This window comes from Phodopus roborovskii, unplaced genomic scaffold (genome assembly GCF_943737965.1).
Source record: "Phodopus roborovskii unplaced genomic scaffold, PHOROB, whole genome shotgun sequence".
Classification (NCBI taxonomy): Eukaryota; Metazoa; Chordata; class Mammalia; order Rodentia; family Cricetidae; genus Phodopus; species Phodopus roborovskii.
Window position 1 is genome coordinate 15119594 of NW_026126629.1, and position 14648 is coordinate 15134241.

Here is a 14648-nt window from a genome sequence, read left to right on the forward strand (position 1 = left end):
TCTTTCCAAGTCCAGAACCTTCGTAGACCAATTTTATGGGGGAGAACAGATGGGAAATCCTGAAATCTTTTGTGACTAAAACAAAAGGGGAAAAGTTGAAGAATCTACTTGTGAAAATCTTAAAGGCTGACAAGGAAAATTTAAAAAGCTAAAGAATGGTTATAAAATCTCAAAGGGAAAGAAATTTGCAGTCATGTACAAAAAGCAAAAAGATTTAAATCAACATATAGTGAGTATGCTAAGGATTTAACTATAAGCTCAAAACCCACCCACCCTAACCAACCCAAAAGTACCAAGTATTTACATCCATTCAGACCAGCATGAGAAGTACAAAATAAGTATCTAAGAAAAGCCCAGCACTTATGCTCAACAGTGTTGGCCTTATCAAGTTTCTGTGACTTCTTTCTCCAAAACAGGTTAATAGACTTATGTTAAAGACAACATGTGTATTTAAAGTAGCAATTTTATTTGAGTTAAAATTATTTACAAAAACCCAAAGACATACTTCATGAAACTGGTACAAACTATTTTTTTCCTGCCGTTGGCTTTTGCTCCAAAGATCACAGCTGAGAAATACTGTATAAAATAAAAATAGGATTGGATTCAGAAAAGTATCCTACTGTTCTAATATCCAATTGGTAGTATTTACAGAAATATTTACAATGGAAAAAAGGTTACTTTAAAACTTTAGTTAATTTGCAAGTCAGCCTCAAGTACCCTAAAATGAGAGTTCTCCGAGGGAGGGTTAAAGAAAGACACACAAATGCACTGCAGGTGGTCAGGTGGTATCCTCCTCACAACCCACCCCACCAGGAACCTGCATGTCTATCAGTGCTTGACAATTAGTTATTATTTTTAAAACAAAACAAAACAAAAAACTGTTAAACACTGAGGTAAATCAATTATCAAATGATTACCAGTGTAACAGAAAAAATGTAATTCGCCCTGATTGATCTCATCCAACTGTTTACTGTTCCTTACCATCTGCCACAATCAAAAATCTGCTCCCCAAACCCAATGATTAATAAATATCAATGTACTTTAACATAATTAAAATATATCTAAGTAAATTTGTGGACATCATTTACCAGTATGCTTTTAAAAAAGTTTGCTAAATTAGTTTGGTACTCAGGGCAAATACAATCTCAATCTTTCCGACATTACACTGGCATACTGTGTTCTTAGAAGGTGATGGGTAGGGATTTAGGTGGGTAGAAGGAAGAAAACAATTTGCCTAGAGTCAGTTACTTCCTTATAGATTTCCCAACAATCTGCATTATCAAAAATAGGAAGACAATAGAAGGCAGCCACTGCATTTAAAAAACATTACAGCTGGCACTGATACAAGAGCCCCGGTTTGTTACTTTATACAAGGAAATAACAAAGTCTAAAATGAGTCAAAATTAGACTTTTAGCTATTTTCCCCAATACACACCAAACTAATATTTTTATGGCTTCAAGTTTTACAAATCCAATGAAGAAACATGATGTAACTATCTGAAAGGTAATTAAAAGTTTAATGAAACATCTCTGGAAAGCCTGTCCTCAGGCCAATCAATAAAAAAAAGGGGAAAAAAAATAACCAGTGGTCTGAACAAAAGAAACAAAACATAACCTATGAAATGAAAGCTATAAACCATGATCTGTGTGTTCCACAACTGTTTTCTAAACAACTGCTCTATGAACAAAGAATCTGAATAAAAAAAGGGTCTTCTCTACACCAGCAATTTTAAGGCTTTGCGCTTATGCAATTGATCCTGTCACTCTATAGAAGAATATACACGCTATCTGGAAAAAATGAATTCCACATTGGTGTTTTAGCTTCCTTATATTTACTGTACTGAACATTAGAAAATATATCTAGAGAACTTCCCTCAAAACGTAACAATGTTTCAAGAGCCTCTCTAGCATTAAGTGTAAACTACCCTGGGTTTGTCTATTTTTGCTTAATCCTTTAGCAGGGCACATTATCTTATATAATATAATATTCCCTCAAACTGCTATTTGTTTTCTTGTGCCTATAGCTATGACACGTTATGGTATGATATTGAATATGGTCATGGTCTCAGAAGTGAAAAATAGTTCGACACCCAAACCTAATCAAGATAAAAAAATATACTATTAATCCCTTGTGTCTTTGGATTCCATCTAATTTTAAATATAGACAGTAGTTCAGGGAACAACAACAAAAAAAAATTCACAAAATTATTAAAAGCTTTATTTACGATTGGAATCATTCAACAAAAAGCAAAAGCAAATGAGCCTGAAAAAGGAACTAAGCTGTTGTCTAGAATGTCCTCAGAACATTCAATACCTCAGTAGCTAAGCTGCCTTTGCACCTGACTGGCATGACAACAGTGGCTCAACATACACAGCAGTTGCACTAACAGCAGCATAAATTTTCCCCCTTTAAACCTTGCCTAAAATAAAGCAAGGAAACAAGGAGAGGGTATAGACTCTGCCAAGTAAGTGTATTTAAATACTGCATGGGATTGTTAACAGCCTGAACCTTTTCCCTCATTTTTGATAGCTGCAGATTGATGTAGTAACTGTCATTTAGCAAATGCAGAATGCATGATGAAGAAATCAGGTGGTCATAAAAATCCAAACACGAATGATACTGATGAAAGTTCTTGGTATATCTTCAAGGACTTCTTTCATGACTTTTCTTTGTCTAAAGATAGCTCCAGCATTACCAAGCACCTGAAGCAAAGGTAAAGCAGCTAGCAATGTTCCAAATATTCAATCACTCTAGAGATAGACTTCTGGCCTGTTGTTCCAACAGCACACTGAAAGGGGAAGGAATGAAATGGTTAACAGTTAACAAAAAGTTTAAAGAAATATATTAAAATCAAAGTTTACCTTCTAAAAATGATACTTAAAGACACAGAGTACACTGATATTTTATCACTGCCTTTATAAAACAGCATTTCACCACAATAATTTTGTTTGTGAGTAATACCATCTTACAGGCTAGAAGCTCAGTTAAAATAAAAGGAAAACGCAGATGCATAGGTATTCTCTATTTTCTGGCTACCACGGGGTGAGGTATTCTCTATTTTCTGGCTACCATGGGGTGATTCTTCCACTCCACCCCACTATCCTTGCCACAATGGATTAAAACTTGTGGAACTATATAAATCAGAATGCATCTTTTTATAAGCTGCTTATATTAGGTATTTTGCCACACTGAGGAAGAGTCTAACACTGGCCATTTTTTGTTTCATGATCAGTGTACTACATTTAAAATTAATAACACATACATCAGCGAGGCCCCATGATATACATCCATTAATTACAGCACTTGAAAGGCTGAAACAGCAGCTGCTGGTCTGGGCTGCAGCTTAAGATTTTGTCTGGAAAATAATAATAAAAAAAATACACAAACTGCAATATGCAATAAAAGTTACTTACGGTAAGATTCATGAAGCTTAAGAATTTTTTAAGCATCTCGGTCATTATGGAGAAATCTCCTTCTGGAAGGTATTCCCTCACTGTAGTTACATTGATCTGAAGAAACAGATTAAAAACAGTCAGTAAGAAAAGGATATTATAACTTACCTAAAGTTGTTGACCAGAACTCCTGGGTTACTCGCATTCCACAGTCACTTAACGATGTTCAGGCACATTCAGGTCCATTCCCCAATCTTTACCACCCTACCCACAGAAAGAAAGGGTAAAAGGCAAAGCTAGCAAAAGTTACAAAGAAGTATCTGTGAATATTTGGAAATGAAATGAGAAGGGTCTGAAATAAACTTGTTAAATTTGTAGACAGACTATACTCACACAGCTGCTTATAAAACAGAAAGATTAAAGAAAATTCTCAATGCTACAGCTAAATCTTTTTTTTATATTTATTTATTTATTTATTATGTATACAGTATTCTATCTGAATGTATCCCTATAGGTCAGAAGAGGGGAGCAGATCTTATTACAGATGGTTGTGAGCCACCATGTGGTTGCTGGGAATTGAACTCAGGACCTCTGGAACAGTAGTCAATGCTCTTAACCTCTGAGCCACCTCTCTAGCTCCGCTACAGCTAAAATGCTTAATTTCACTGCACAGTGGTGGTGCATGCCTTTACTCCCAGCACTCTGGAGGCAGAGACAGGCAGTTCCCTGAGTTCCAGGCCGGCCAGCCTAGTCTTCAAAGAAAGTTCCAGGACAGTCTCCAAACATACAGAGAAATCCTGTCTCGAAAAACCAAAAAGTTTGAACACTAGGCCAAATAGTAAATAGTTTATAATCAATATAAGCCTCTGTGTGTTTATTTGGGACTGAAGAGCTGCAGGACTGGGAAGAACAGAAACTGTTATCTACACATAAACATACATGTGGACTGTGCTAGTTAGTTTTCTGTCAGCTTTCAACAAATTAGAATCATTTTGGAAGAGAACAGACACTGAGGAGCTGCTTCCATCAGGCTGACCGTAGACAAGTCTATGAGGTCTTTTCTTGACAGATACCTGATGGGGCAGGACCAAACCCAGCATGGGCAATACCACCCCTAGGCAGGTGAGGTGGTCTTGAGTTACATAAGAAAGGAAACTGAAAAAGCCAGTAAGCAGAATTTCTTTATGGCTTCTGCTGACTTCCCTTCAAAGAGGACTATAAGCTGTAAGATGAAATAAACTCTTTCATCCCCAAGCTCTTTTGGTCATGGTGTTTTTTACAATACAAAGAAAAGTATACTACAGGAGAAACATCCATCCACATACATTTTTTTTTTAAATAAAAAAGCCTGCTAAAATAGTCATGTGCTTAAAAAAAAAAAAGCCTCCATAATGGTGGATAAAATAATGGCTGTGGTAAGACTGAAGGACTGCTCAATAAAAAATACACCTCTATAATAAAGAATAAATAGCTCCCATAATGTGGATGAAAGTCCTTCCTTAGTTCAAATCTTTCTTTACCACACACACAATAGAACTAAACATTTATAGTGGCTGTGTTAAGGACAGTTATAACATTTATAATATAAGGAATAATATAGCCCAGACTATTTGAGAAACTTAATAGGTATCCCAAGAGGGGATGCTGGGTTTGGTAACTAAAGAAACAGGTATAACAGTAGGGTTTTGTTTGTTTGTTTGTTTTGTTTTGGGAGGGTTTTTTTCAAGATAGGATTTCTCTGTCTGTGGCTTTAGAACCTATCCTGAACTAGCTCTTGTAAACCAGGCTGGTCTTGGAACTCAGAGATCCGCCTGCCTCTGCCTCAAGTGCTGGGATTAAAGGCATGCTCCATTAATGTCTACCAACAGTGGGTTTTTAAAGTAGTAAGTGAATCTATCATTCCATTGCTGTTGACAAGTCAAAGACAGAAAAGTTATAGGATTAGTAAGAGCTCCGAATCTACATCTTGTGGCACTGTGCAAGAGTCAAAGAATGGAAAGGGGCAAGGACCTACAAGAGCAGTGGGAATCGACCACCGCAAAGGACCAGTGCAAACTGGTAGAGTGGGCAACAGAAAATGAGACCAGACTTTGTTGAGCTTCCTAAACATGGGGGCTACAGATACATGTACAGTTCTTATTGCACATGACTACATGTTTGCTTCATCTCTTCTATCTCCACAATGGAAAAAAACCAATTTACTTTATATTTGTGGTAGCATCTAGTTTTCTTATAAGGATCACCAAGACAACATATTCACCACATGTGTAGTTCTAAGAATCCACAATGTTGTTCACAAATTCAGAATCTTCTGATTTAGGGACAAGAAAGCTACTGACATCCATAATGATGGTGGCATATCAGACTAACAGACCTTCAAGATCTATTACTCAATACAGTTATACAAATCTGTCCTAATGTATTATCATGGCAATTGGAAAGGAAATTGAAGTCACTACTGAGCTTTCACTTTATGTGCCACATATTTCAAAGGGAACACTCACTGTGATTCCAAGATCACCTTCACATGGTACTTTTACTGTTTATTTTTCCAAGGCAACAGACCAATAACTATAACTTCCACTTCTGTGTGACAGCATAATTGTACAGATATTGTATTTCTCATAAGTGGTTCCTGATTAATTTAGTCCACTAATAGTAATTCCATTTTCCTAGCCTGAAATTGGTTCAGAGGGAAGCACATGGCCCACTGCTCAGCCAGATAAGAAACCCAAGAATGCTGTCTTAAAAAGAAAATGAAGAGGAGATCCTGTTAGGCATTATTTGACCCTAGGCAAGCTCACCTTATAGCCATGACAAGTGCTTTTTATACACTTAAAAATATTTTATTTTGATCATTTTTAATTACGTGTAGGAATGTATGTGTACATGTGGGTTTGTGCATGGAGTGCAGGTACTTGAGGAGGACAGAGGCACTGGATATCTTGGAGCTGGACTTACAGATAATTGAGAGAATGAGACAGCTGGGTGGTGGTGGCACACACCTTTAAATCCCAGCACTTGGGAGGCAGTGGCAGGAGATCTCTGTGAGTTTGAGGCCAGCCTGGTCTACAGAGGGAGTTTCAGGGCAGGCTCCAAAGCCACAGAGAAACCCTGTCTTGTAAAAAAAAAAAAAAAAAAACAAAAAAAAAAAAAACAAAAAAGAAAAGAGACCTGACATGGGTACCAGGATCTAAACTTCTAGTCCTCTACAATCTTAACAACTGAGCCATCTCTCCAGCCCATGATGAATGTTTTTAACCAAGGAAAGGACAAAAAAACATGTGCAGGAAAAGTTACCCCTCCTGAGTCACTAAAATAGGGCAATTTTGACTTGACCAACTGAGCACAGGTTTTGTACTAGCTCTTTTACTTCAACTACAAGTATCAACAGGGCCTCACTCATCCACACCAAGAACTTCCTTATTATTCTTAATTTAAAATGCATCTTGACAAGTTCAACTTTTTATTTTTCAAAACAGGGTTTCTTTGTAGCTTTGGAGGCTGTCTTTGCAACTTGCTCTGTAGACCAGGATGGACCCAAACTCACAGAGATGCGGCTGCCTCTGCCTCCTGAAGGTAATGGTATAAAGCTGTTGTACAATAATCTTTCAAAGATACATAAAACATATCTGAACTATTTACTTACGGGACTTTCCTGGCAGAGACATCCAAGAAGCAGGGCTGTGTAGGAGGCCACGATGCAATCCTCCATGTGTTTGCCAGCATGTTGAAGGGCTAAGAACAGTTAAACAACGAGTTTTAATAGTGTTCCAACTGATACAAACTGTAATTTCAATAGTTCTGTTATCACCTTAAAAGCTACTAAATGAATGCACAAACAACTCGGTATTCCAAACTGTAAAAACTAACTCAAAATGAATATAAGAGCTAAACTGTGACATACTTAAAGATTGGTTTTAAAAGAACACTACTAACAAAATGCAAGTACAGTCATTTATTTGGTAAGATATTCAGAATACATAAAGAATTCTTTGAATTTAATGACAAAACAAATAACCAGATTAAAAAATTAGCAAGAGACCTGGAATACATTATTTCTTCAAACACAAAAAAGGCTGAGTGCACACCTTTAATCCCAGCACTCAAGAGGCAGAGGAAGGCAGATCACTGTGAGTTTGAAACCAGCCGGGTCTACAAGAGCTAGTTCCAGGACAGCCTCCAAAAACCACAGAGAAACCCTGTCTCGAAAAACCAAAAAAAAAAAAAAAAAGCAAAAACAACAAAGAAAAAGACAAAAAGATGTTCCGTATTTTTTTTTTTAGAGACCTGCAAATGAAAGAAAAACTTTCCATCAACCAAAATGACTAAGCAAAAAAAAAAAAAAAAAAAAAAAAAAAAAAACACCTTGAAGGTATGAATAACCTGGAACCATCATGTTGCTGATGATTGGTGATACCCTACTAGAAAACAATATTACTGTACTAATTATAAAGTAGAAAGAGCCTGAATTCTCATCAATAGACGGATAGTAGTTAAAAAGTAGTAAGACCATGCAATGAAAAACTGTTCTAACAAATGCCCCCAAAATGCATCTAATTAAAATAAGTCCTTAAAAAAAATTTTTTTTTTATATGAAATGCCTGAAACAGGTAAATCATTCAGAAGAGTAAGTAGATCAACTGTTGCCAGTAGTTGGGGGAGGAGGAAATGGAGAAGCTGACTGGCTGACTGCCAGTTTTGTAGTTGTTTTATTTATTTATTTTTTTTTGGTTTTTCGAGACAGGGCTTCTCTGTCTTTAGAAAACATGTTCACAGAAACATATACTTCTGTGAATATACTAATTCACTGCATTACTCAGTTTAAAAGAGTAATTTACAGTGTATGAATTATATCTCAATAAGCAATTATTTTTTTTAAAATAACTATGATTAATTATAATATACACTATACTATCAAAGCTTCTCTGGATTAAACCACAGGCCTCCAAATAAGACTGACAAACCTTCGTAGCTAAGTTTCTTAGGAGTAAAATTTTCTTAAGAGTATCAGAATTTAGGGGAGGAGTGACCTAACAGAAAGAGAAGAGACTCAGCATCAGACTCCTAAGTGGAAAATGTTGACCATAATAATTTCAAAACCTTAGCTGGGTGGTGGTGGTACATGCTTTTAACCCTGGCACTCAGAAGGCAGAGGCAGGTGGATCTGTGAGGCCGTCCTGACCTACACAGTGAGTTCAAGGACAGTCAGGGTTACACAGAGAAACCCTGTCTGGAAAAACAAAATGAAAAAAAAAAAAAAAAAAAAAAAAAAACAAAAAACACCTTAGGGATATAGTTACAAATAGCTATTTTGCAGAATTTGTATATAAAACAAATATCATAATTTTTAGAAATAGTAAATAGTAAATAAATAAATCATTAGTAAAAATAATGCCTCTAGCTAGGTATGTATTCCTCTTCTTTACCTAGTAAACCTGAGAATTACTACTGTAAAAACAAAATACTCCAGTTTAAGGTGTGGCTAAAAAAGAAATCTGAGAAATTCATCCCCTCATGTTTTCCAATTCACGTTCCTTTGGCCTTGGCCTATCAAGTGCTGGAATTATAGATGTGCACTATCATGCCCAGAACAGCTGCTACTCTTTACAAAGCAAAGGAAGGGAATAACCAAGAAAGAAAGAGACCTCCCAAAGACACACCATGCTCACTGATAGGAACAAAGCTTAACTAGATAAACTATAAAGACATTGTTAAATTATAACAATACATGAATCAAAATGTTTTGAAGAAAAAATATATTCCTACTGTGAATATGCTACTACTCAAGATAAACATGCCTTTATTGAGGTCAAGTTCTTCATCCTCCTCCTCCTTCTTATGCTTCTCCTCTGTACCATCCGTCTTTTCAGTTGACACCCATTGTATTTCTCCACTTGTTTCTTGCCACTCTCCACTCTTATCATGCTGAGTGGTGGGAGCATCTTTGATTAACTCATCTGTTTTACTTTCTGCCAACTGAGCTGCTCGCTCTCGTTCAAGAAATAGCTGATAAAAATTGTTTTTGAAAATTGTTAAAAAGACATCAACAAGTTAGTGAATCCTAAGGTCAAGCACTAAACACATATGAGCAACACTAAGTAATTTCAAATGACCTTATTTATAATCACACCACACACACCAATTGTAATAAAAGAAGTAGGAGGGACACAGAAGGCATTAGAGGAAGGAGAGAACAGAAATTCTAAAAGAAAAATAAATAAAAATATTTTGATCAAGTACCAATATGAATATTCTAATATTTTGCTTTAAATAAGAATATTGGATATTTTTAGCTGGGCCATGTTGGCACACACCTTGAATCCCAGTACTCAGAAGAAAAAGTCAGGTGGCTCTCTGTGAGTTCGAGGCCAGCCTGGTCTACAAGAGCTAGTTCCAGGACAGCCTCCAAAGCCACAAAGAAACCCTGTCTCGAAAACCACAACAAAACAAAATTAAAAAAATAAATAAATAAAATAAACCAAAAAATATTGGGTTTTTTTAAAAAAGCTTGTCCTACATTTTACCAATGCTGCTGAGATTTAAGTAACAGTCTATGTACTGTATGAAAGTCTCCATAAACTGTCCTTACTCCATATAATACTACCAACAAAATTAATGGGGGGGGGGGCGCAACCATTTTTAATAAAATTAAAAAAAAAACAAAAACAAAAAACACCAACAACAAAAAAAATCAACAAACTATACATATTGGTTAAATAATAGCTACTAAAATATAGTAGGTAAAAGCAACATGACTTCTGATGGGAGATGTCATTCTGTAAATATGTTTCTCTTACTGGTTAATGAATAAAGCACTGTTGGCCAATAGGAAAGCAAGAGGCGGGACTAGGAGACAAGGATTCGAGGAAGTTGTAGGGAGGAGTGAGCATGTGAAGACTGCAGAGAACAGTGGTCCGGGCCACTCTCTGTTAAGATGAGACCAGGTGGAAATACTTAGATTAATAGAAATGGGTTAATACTTAAGACAGAGCTAGCAGATAAGAAACTAGTAACAGGCCAACAGCATTATATCAAATACAATGTCTCAGTATGTTATTGGGGGCTGGCGCTGCTGTGGTTCCAGGCCAACAGGAAAAACCTACACGCAACAGACTTCTTTAAAAGAAATTAAAGATATAAACAATTTATAAATATAAAAGGTCCCAGGAGGAACTAGGTCTTAACATTATTTGCATTTTTATCATTGGAAGTACATCAGGAAGACTATTAATAGAGATTCCTATTTATTATGTATTCCACACAGCCAAGGGACCCCACCAAATTCCTTGCCTTTTATTGTGTATAAGATAATAACCTAGAAAAAAACAAAAGAACAGTTCTCAAAACCAGGCTAAGAATCTCAGAGGTCCTAGGGATCATGCCAGGGAATCTGGAAGGTGAAGACTGAAGGAGTAAGCTGACTCTTATTTTCTAAATGAACAGCAGCCCCTGCAGAATTTACATAATATGCAATTATGTGACTGCTTCTCACCTGTACTAATGCCTGAACAGCATGAACTTGTCCAGTCATCCTTAAATTCTGACCTCCTTCTCCACTAGAGAAGGAGGAATCAAAAGAACAGGATGTTTCCATGTTGACAAGGCAGTGCCGATTCCGGGCACTATATTCCACCAGATTTATCAGTAGACCCAATCCCTATATAAAAAAGACAATTATCAGAAACAAGAATCTTTTTTTTTTTTTTTTTTTTTTTTTTTTTTTTTTTTTTTTGGCTTTTTGAGACAGGGTTTCTCTGTATAGCTTTGGAGCCTTTCCTGGGACTCACTCTGTAGACCAGGCTGGACTTGAACCCATAGAGATCCACCTGCCTCTGCATCCCAAATGCTGGGATTAAAGGCGTGTGTCACTGCCAGCCAGCCACAAATTAGAACTTAATATAGGTAACTTTTATTATCAAGTAAAATGTTAAGTAGCAATTTTTTTCCATCTGCAAACCTGTTAAAAGTTACTGTGCAGGACACACCACTCTTTCCAAAGAAAGACTTCTAGGTGGGCAGCAAAGGGACTGTTTTGTTGCTTTCTACAGTCCAAGCTGGCCTTAACTCTTACTCTACAATATAAAGTGCTAGGATTATGAATACAAGACACACAACTCAGTTATTAACCATCACTTTCAGATTTTACCTCTACTTTTATGAAGGAAGTTGTGTTAAGACAGAAAAATATCCATTAAAACAACCCAGGATATTTATTATGCATACACTATGAAGAAGAGGGCACCATATCTCATCATAAGTGGATGGTTGTGAGTTATCATATGGTGCTGGAAATTGAACTCAACCTATGGAAGAGCAGCCAGTGCTCTTAACCTTTGAACCACCTCTCCAGCTCAACCCAGAGTATACTAAACAACTGACTCTTAAATCAAAACTAAAACAAAGTTTGATCATCTAAAGATAAGATAAATACCAAATGGCCACTTGGACTCACCAGCACTCGAATATCAAACCTCTGCTCCTGAGGTAGGTACTTTGGAACCTGAAGGACACAATTCATCGCTGTGCCTATGAGTCCATCTTGTTCTCCTGTCTTTGTACTGCCCCACTCTAAAAGAATGGAAACAAAAATATTCCCAATGACACTAATAAGCACATTTAAAATTATTTTCTTTTGTTGCTTTTGTTTTCTTTCCCCAAGTCCTGTTTTCACTATGTAACCCTGCCTGACCTAGTAGCTGCTATGTAGCCCAAGCTGGCCTCAACTTCATGGCAACTCCTCTTGCCTCAGCCTCCCCAAGTGCTAGGATTATAGGTATGCCCACCATACCCACATACTAAAGTAAATTTTCATTTTAAATTGCCTAACTATTCCTTTACTAAAATATGTGGTTTTGATATTTTAAGGCTTATTTGCTAAGCAGTTCTAAAAGAGTCAATTCCTAAAAGCAGCTTATGACTATAAGTCAATTACATAATAGAATATTATAAATCATTACATCAAAAACAGAATAGCTTATTCCCATGTGTATATTTTTCAATAAGAAAACATTACTTACCATTATCATTAGTTAAATTGAGCAATACCCCAATGATAGCCCTCATGCAGTCCTCAACTGCTTTGCCCACATGGTTAGTTACATTCTGGTAAGGCTGAGGTTTACTGTCTGCTATGCATATGCTGTTCTCAGCGCGGTTATACTGCTGAATCAGTTCTTCACAATGCTGTAATGCTCTTAAGAGAAAATAAAATGTATACTATTATGGTATAATAAAAGTTATTCAGTAAGTTTCTATTTACCATGGCTTAAAAACAGTCAGGGTTTTTTGCTTTATGGTTTCCCTATTTTGGAAGTTACAATGTTTAATGTCTAATAATATACCACATGTGTGCAATAATCTCACTAGTTGTTAAATTTTGATAAGCATGATCATCATTAAATTTTCTCCCTAAAGGAATTTCTAAGTCCATTCCACGCTGAGCGTGGTGGTTCAATTCTATATTCCCCACTACATAGGAGGCTGAGGCAGAAGGATTCCTTTAGCCCAGGAGTTCACTAGTTGGGACAAAAAAAAAACAAAAAAAAAAAAAACGCAAGATCCCATCTCAAATCAAACAACTACCAAAACAACCAAATAAATCTCACAAAACAAGCAACTGTTACTGTTACTCTCAAACAGAAAACATATCACAACACAACCCTCAACTCTCCCCCACCCACCCACCCACATACACACACACAAGCCTTTATTTAAAACACAAGTGACAGGCCTGTTTCAGTTTTACTTGACAATAAGGAGAATCATTATTTTAAAATATAGATCATTCAAATTAACAAGTTTTCTAGCAATTATACCCAATCATTTCCCAAGACTTGACACACATTAACAAGGTCATAGAATATGTATACAGGTCTATTTCTGAAGCCTAGCTATTTTTTTTTTTTTTTTTTTTTTTTTTTACTTGTTATTACTATGTGTGGGGAAACAAAGGTACCACATCACCCATGTGGGGGTCGGAACATAAGTTTGTGGAGTTGATGTGCTCCTTCCATCTTTACATGGATTCTAGGCATTAAACAAAAGTCAAATTAATGCTGCCAAATACCTTTACCTGCTGAGTCATCGCTTCAGCCCCCAAGGCATCTTTAAACCATCAAATCTTAATGGTTTGATGGCCCCCCAAGTCTGACCCGAGAAAGCTGACTTTGTCAATTTATTTTTCATGAATTGCCTATAACACAAAACCCTTAAAGAAAAATGTAGCATATTTAATCTATTCCTAGCTTCTTTTTAATGCATAGAGGAAATTCTAGTAAGATTCTTAATATTCTATAATTCTTTGGTTGACAGAATTTCCCTGTTTTATTAGTAACTAAACTATCTGTCCTAAATATAACTAAGTATCTATGATGGTTTTCTTGAAAAGCTCCAGGTGAGTACTATTTCCCAAATATTCAATTCTGATTTTTATTATCACTTCTAAAAACATTTCAATCAGAAAATCCTATGCAAGAGATAGGGATTAAGAAATATAAAAAAGAACGAACTTCTAAAATCAGAATAATATACTTTGTGTTAATTTAAAATACAGGGACTAGGACTCATAGTGTACTTGCCTGGTATATGAGAAAGCATAGGTTCAATCCCTACTGCTATCACAAGCACAACTACCACCCATCAAATAAAATGGAACCAGAAACAGATTTGCCTTTCAAGAAAACTCCTTGGTAAGGAAGATTGCATGCATTAAGGCTAACAATGTCCTATAAAATTCATAAAAGCAACACAAAACAGGAAATGGAGATGATACAACATTTGGATTTGCTTCAAAATAGCATACAAAAAAGGATGAGATTATAGACAGAGGGGAAAAAAAAAAGATTTTCCCAGATGGTATTCAAGCTAAGTAATATTAGTTTATCACACCTTTCTGTCTACATTTCTCTAAGTTTGAAATTCTCCAAATATGAGGTTAAAACACAGATAAGCTGGACCAATCACACTGAAACATTTGCTCCCTTCATAAGGAAATGTACAAAGACAATAAAGGGTCATATAGAATTGCAGTTTAAGATTAGTTTTTCTAAATGGATTTGGTTATTAAAAAAAAAAAAAAAAAAAAAAAAAAAAAGATTAGTTTTGCAAAGCAAAGAACCAGAGTTAAATCCCAGTGGCATAATGCTAGTAAGATAAAGGTCAGAGAACTAGGGCAGAGATAGCAAAAACCAGGACAGTGATACCAAGAAGTCATCACTGTAATAAGACAGAACCAGAATGGAGACACAAGAGCA

At 36.0% G+C, this 14648-nt stretch overlaps 1 protein-coding gene across 4 annotated transcripts in view; it reads right to left on the bottom strand.

The window, feature by feature from the left end:
* Nucleotides 1–2196: 2196 nt before the first annotated feature.
* Nucleotides 2197–14648, bottom strand: part of Wapl (WAPL cohesin release factor) — a 62607-nt gene continuing 50155 nt past the window's right edge. For all 4 annotated transcript variants that reach the window (XM_051206792.1, XM_051206793.1, XM_051206789.1 and 1 more), the window contains 7 exons: nt 12414–12589; nt 11849–11964; nt 10889–11053; nt 9195–9402; nt 7043–7131; nt 3415–3510; nt 2197–2789 (listed from right to left, as the gene is read on the bottom strand). In XM_051206792.1, the coding sequence (XP_051062749.1) occupies nt 2724–2789; nt 3415–3510; nt 7043–7131; nt 9195–9402; nt 10889–11053; nt 11849–11964; nt 12414–12589 (916 nt within the window). In that variant the 3' untranslated portion in view covers nt 2197–2723. The remainder of the gene's footprint in view (nt 2790–3414; nt 3511–7042; nt 7132–9194; nt 9403–10888; nt 11054–11848; nt 11965–12413; nt 12590–14648) is intronic.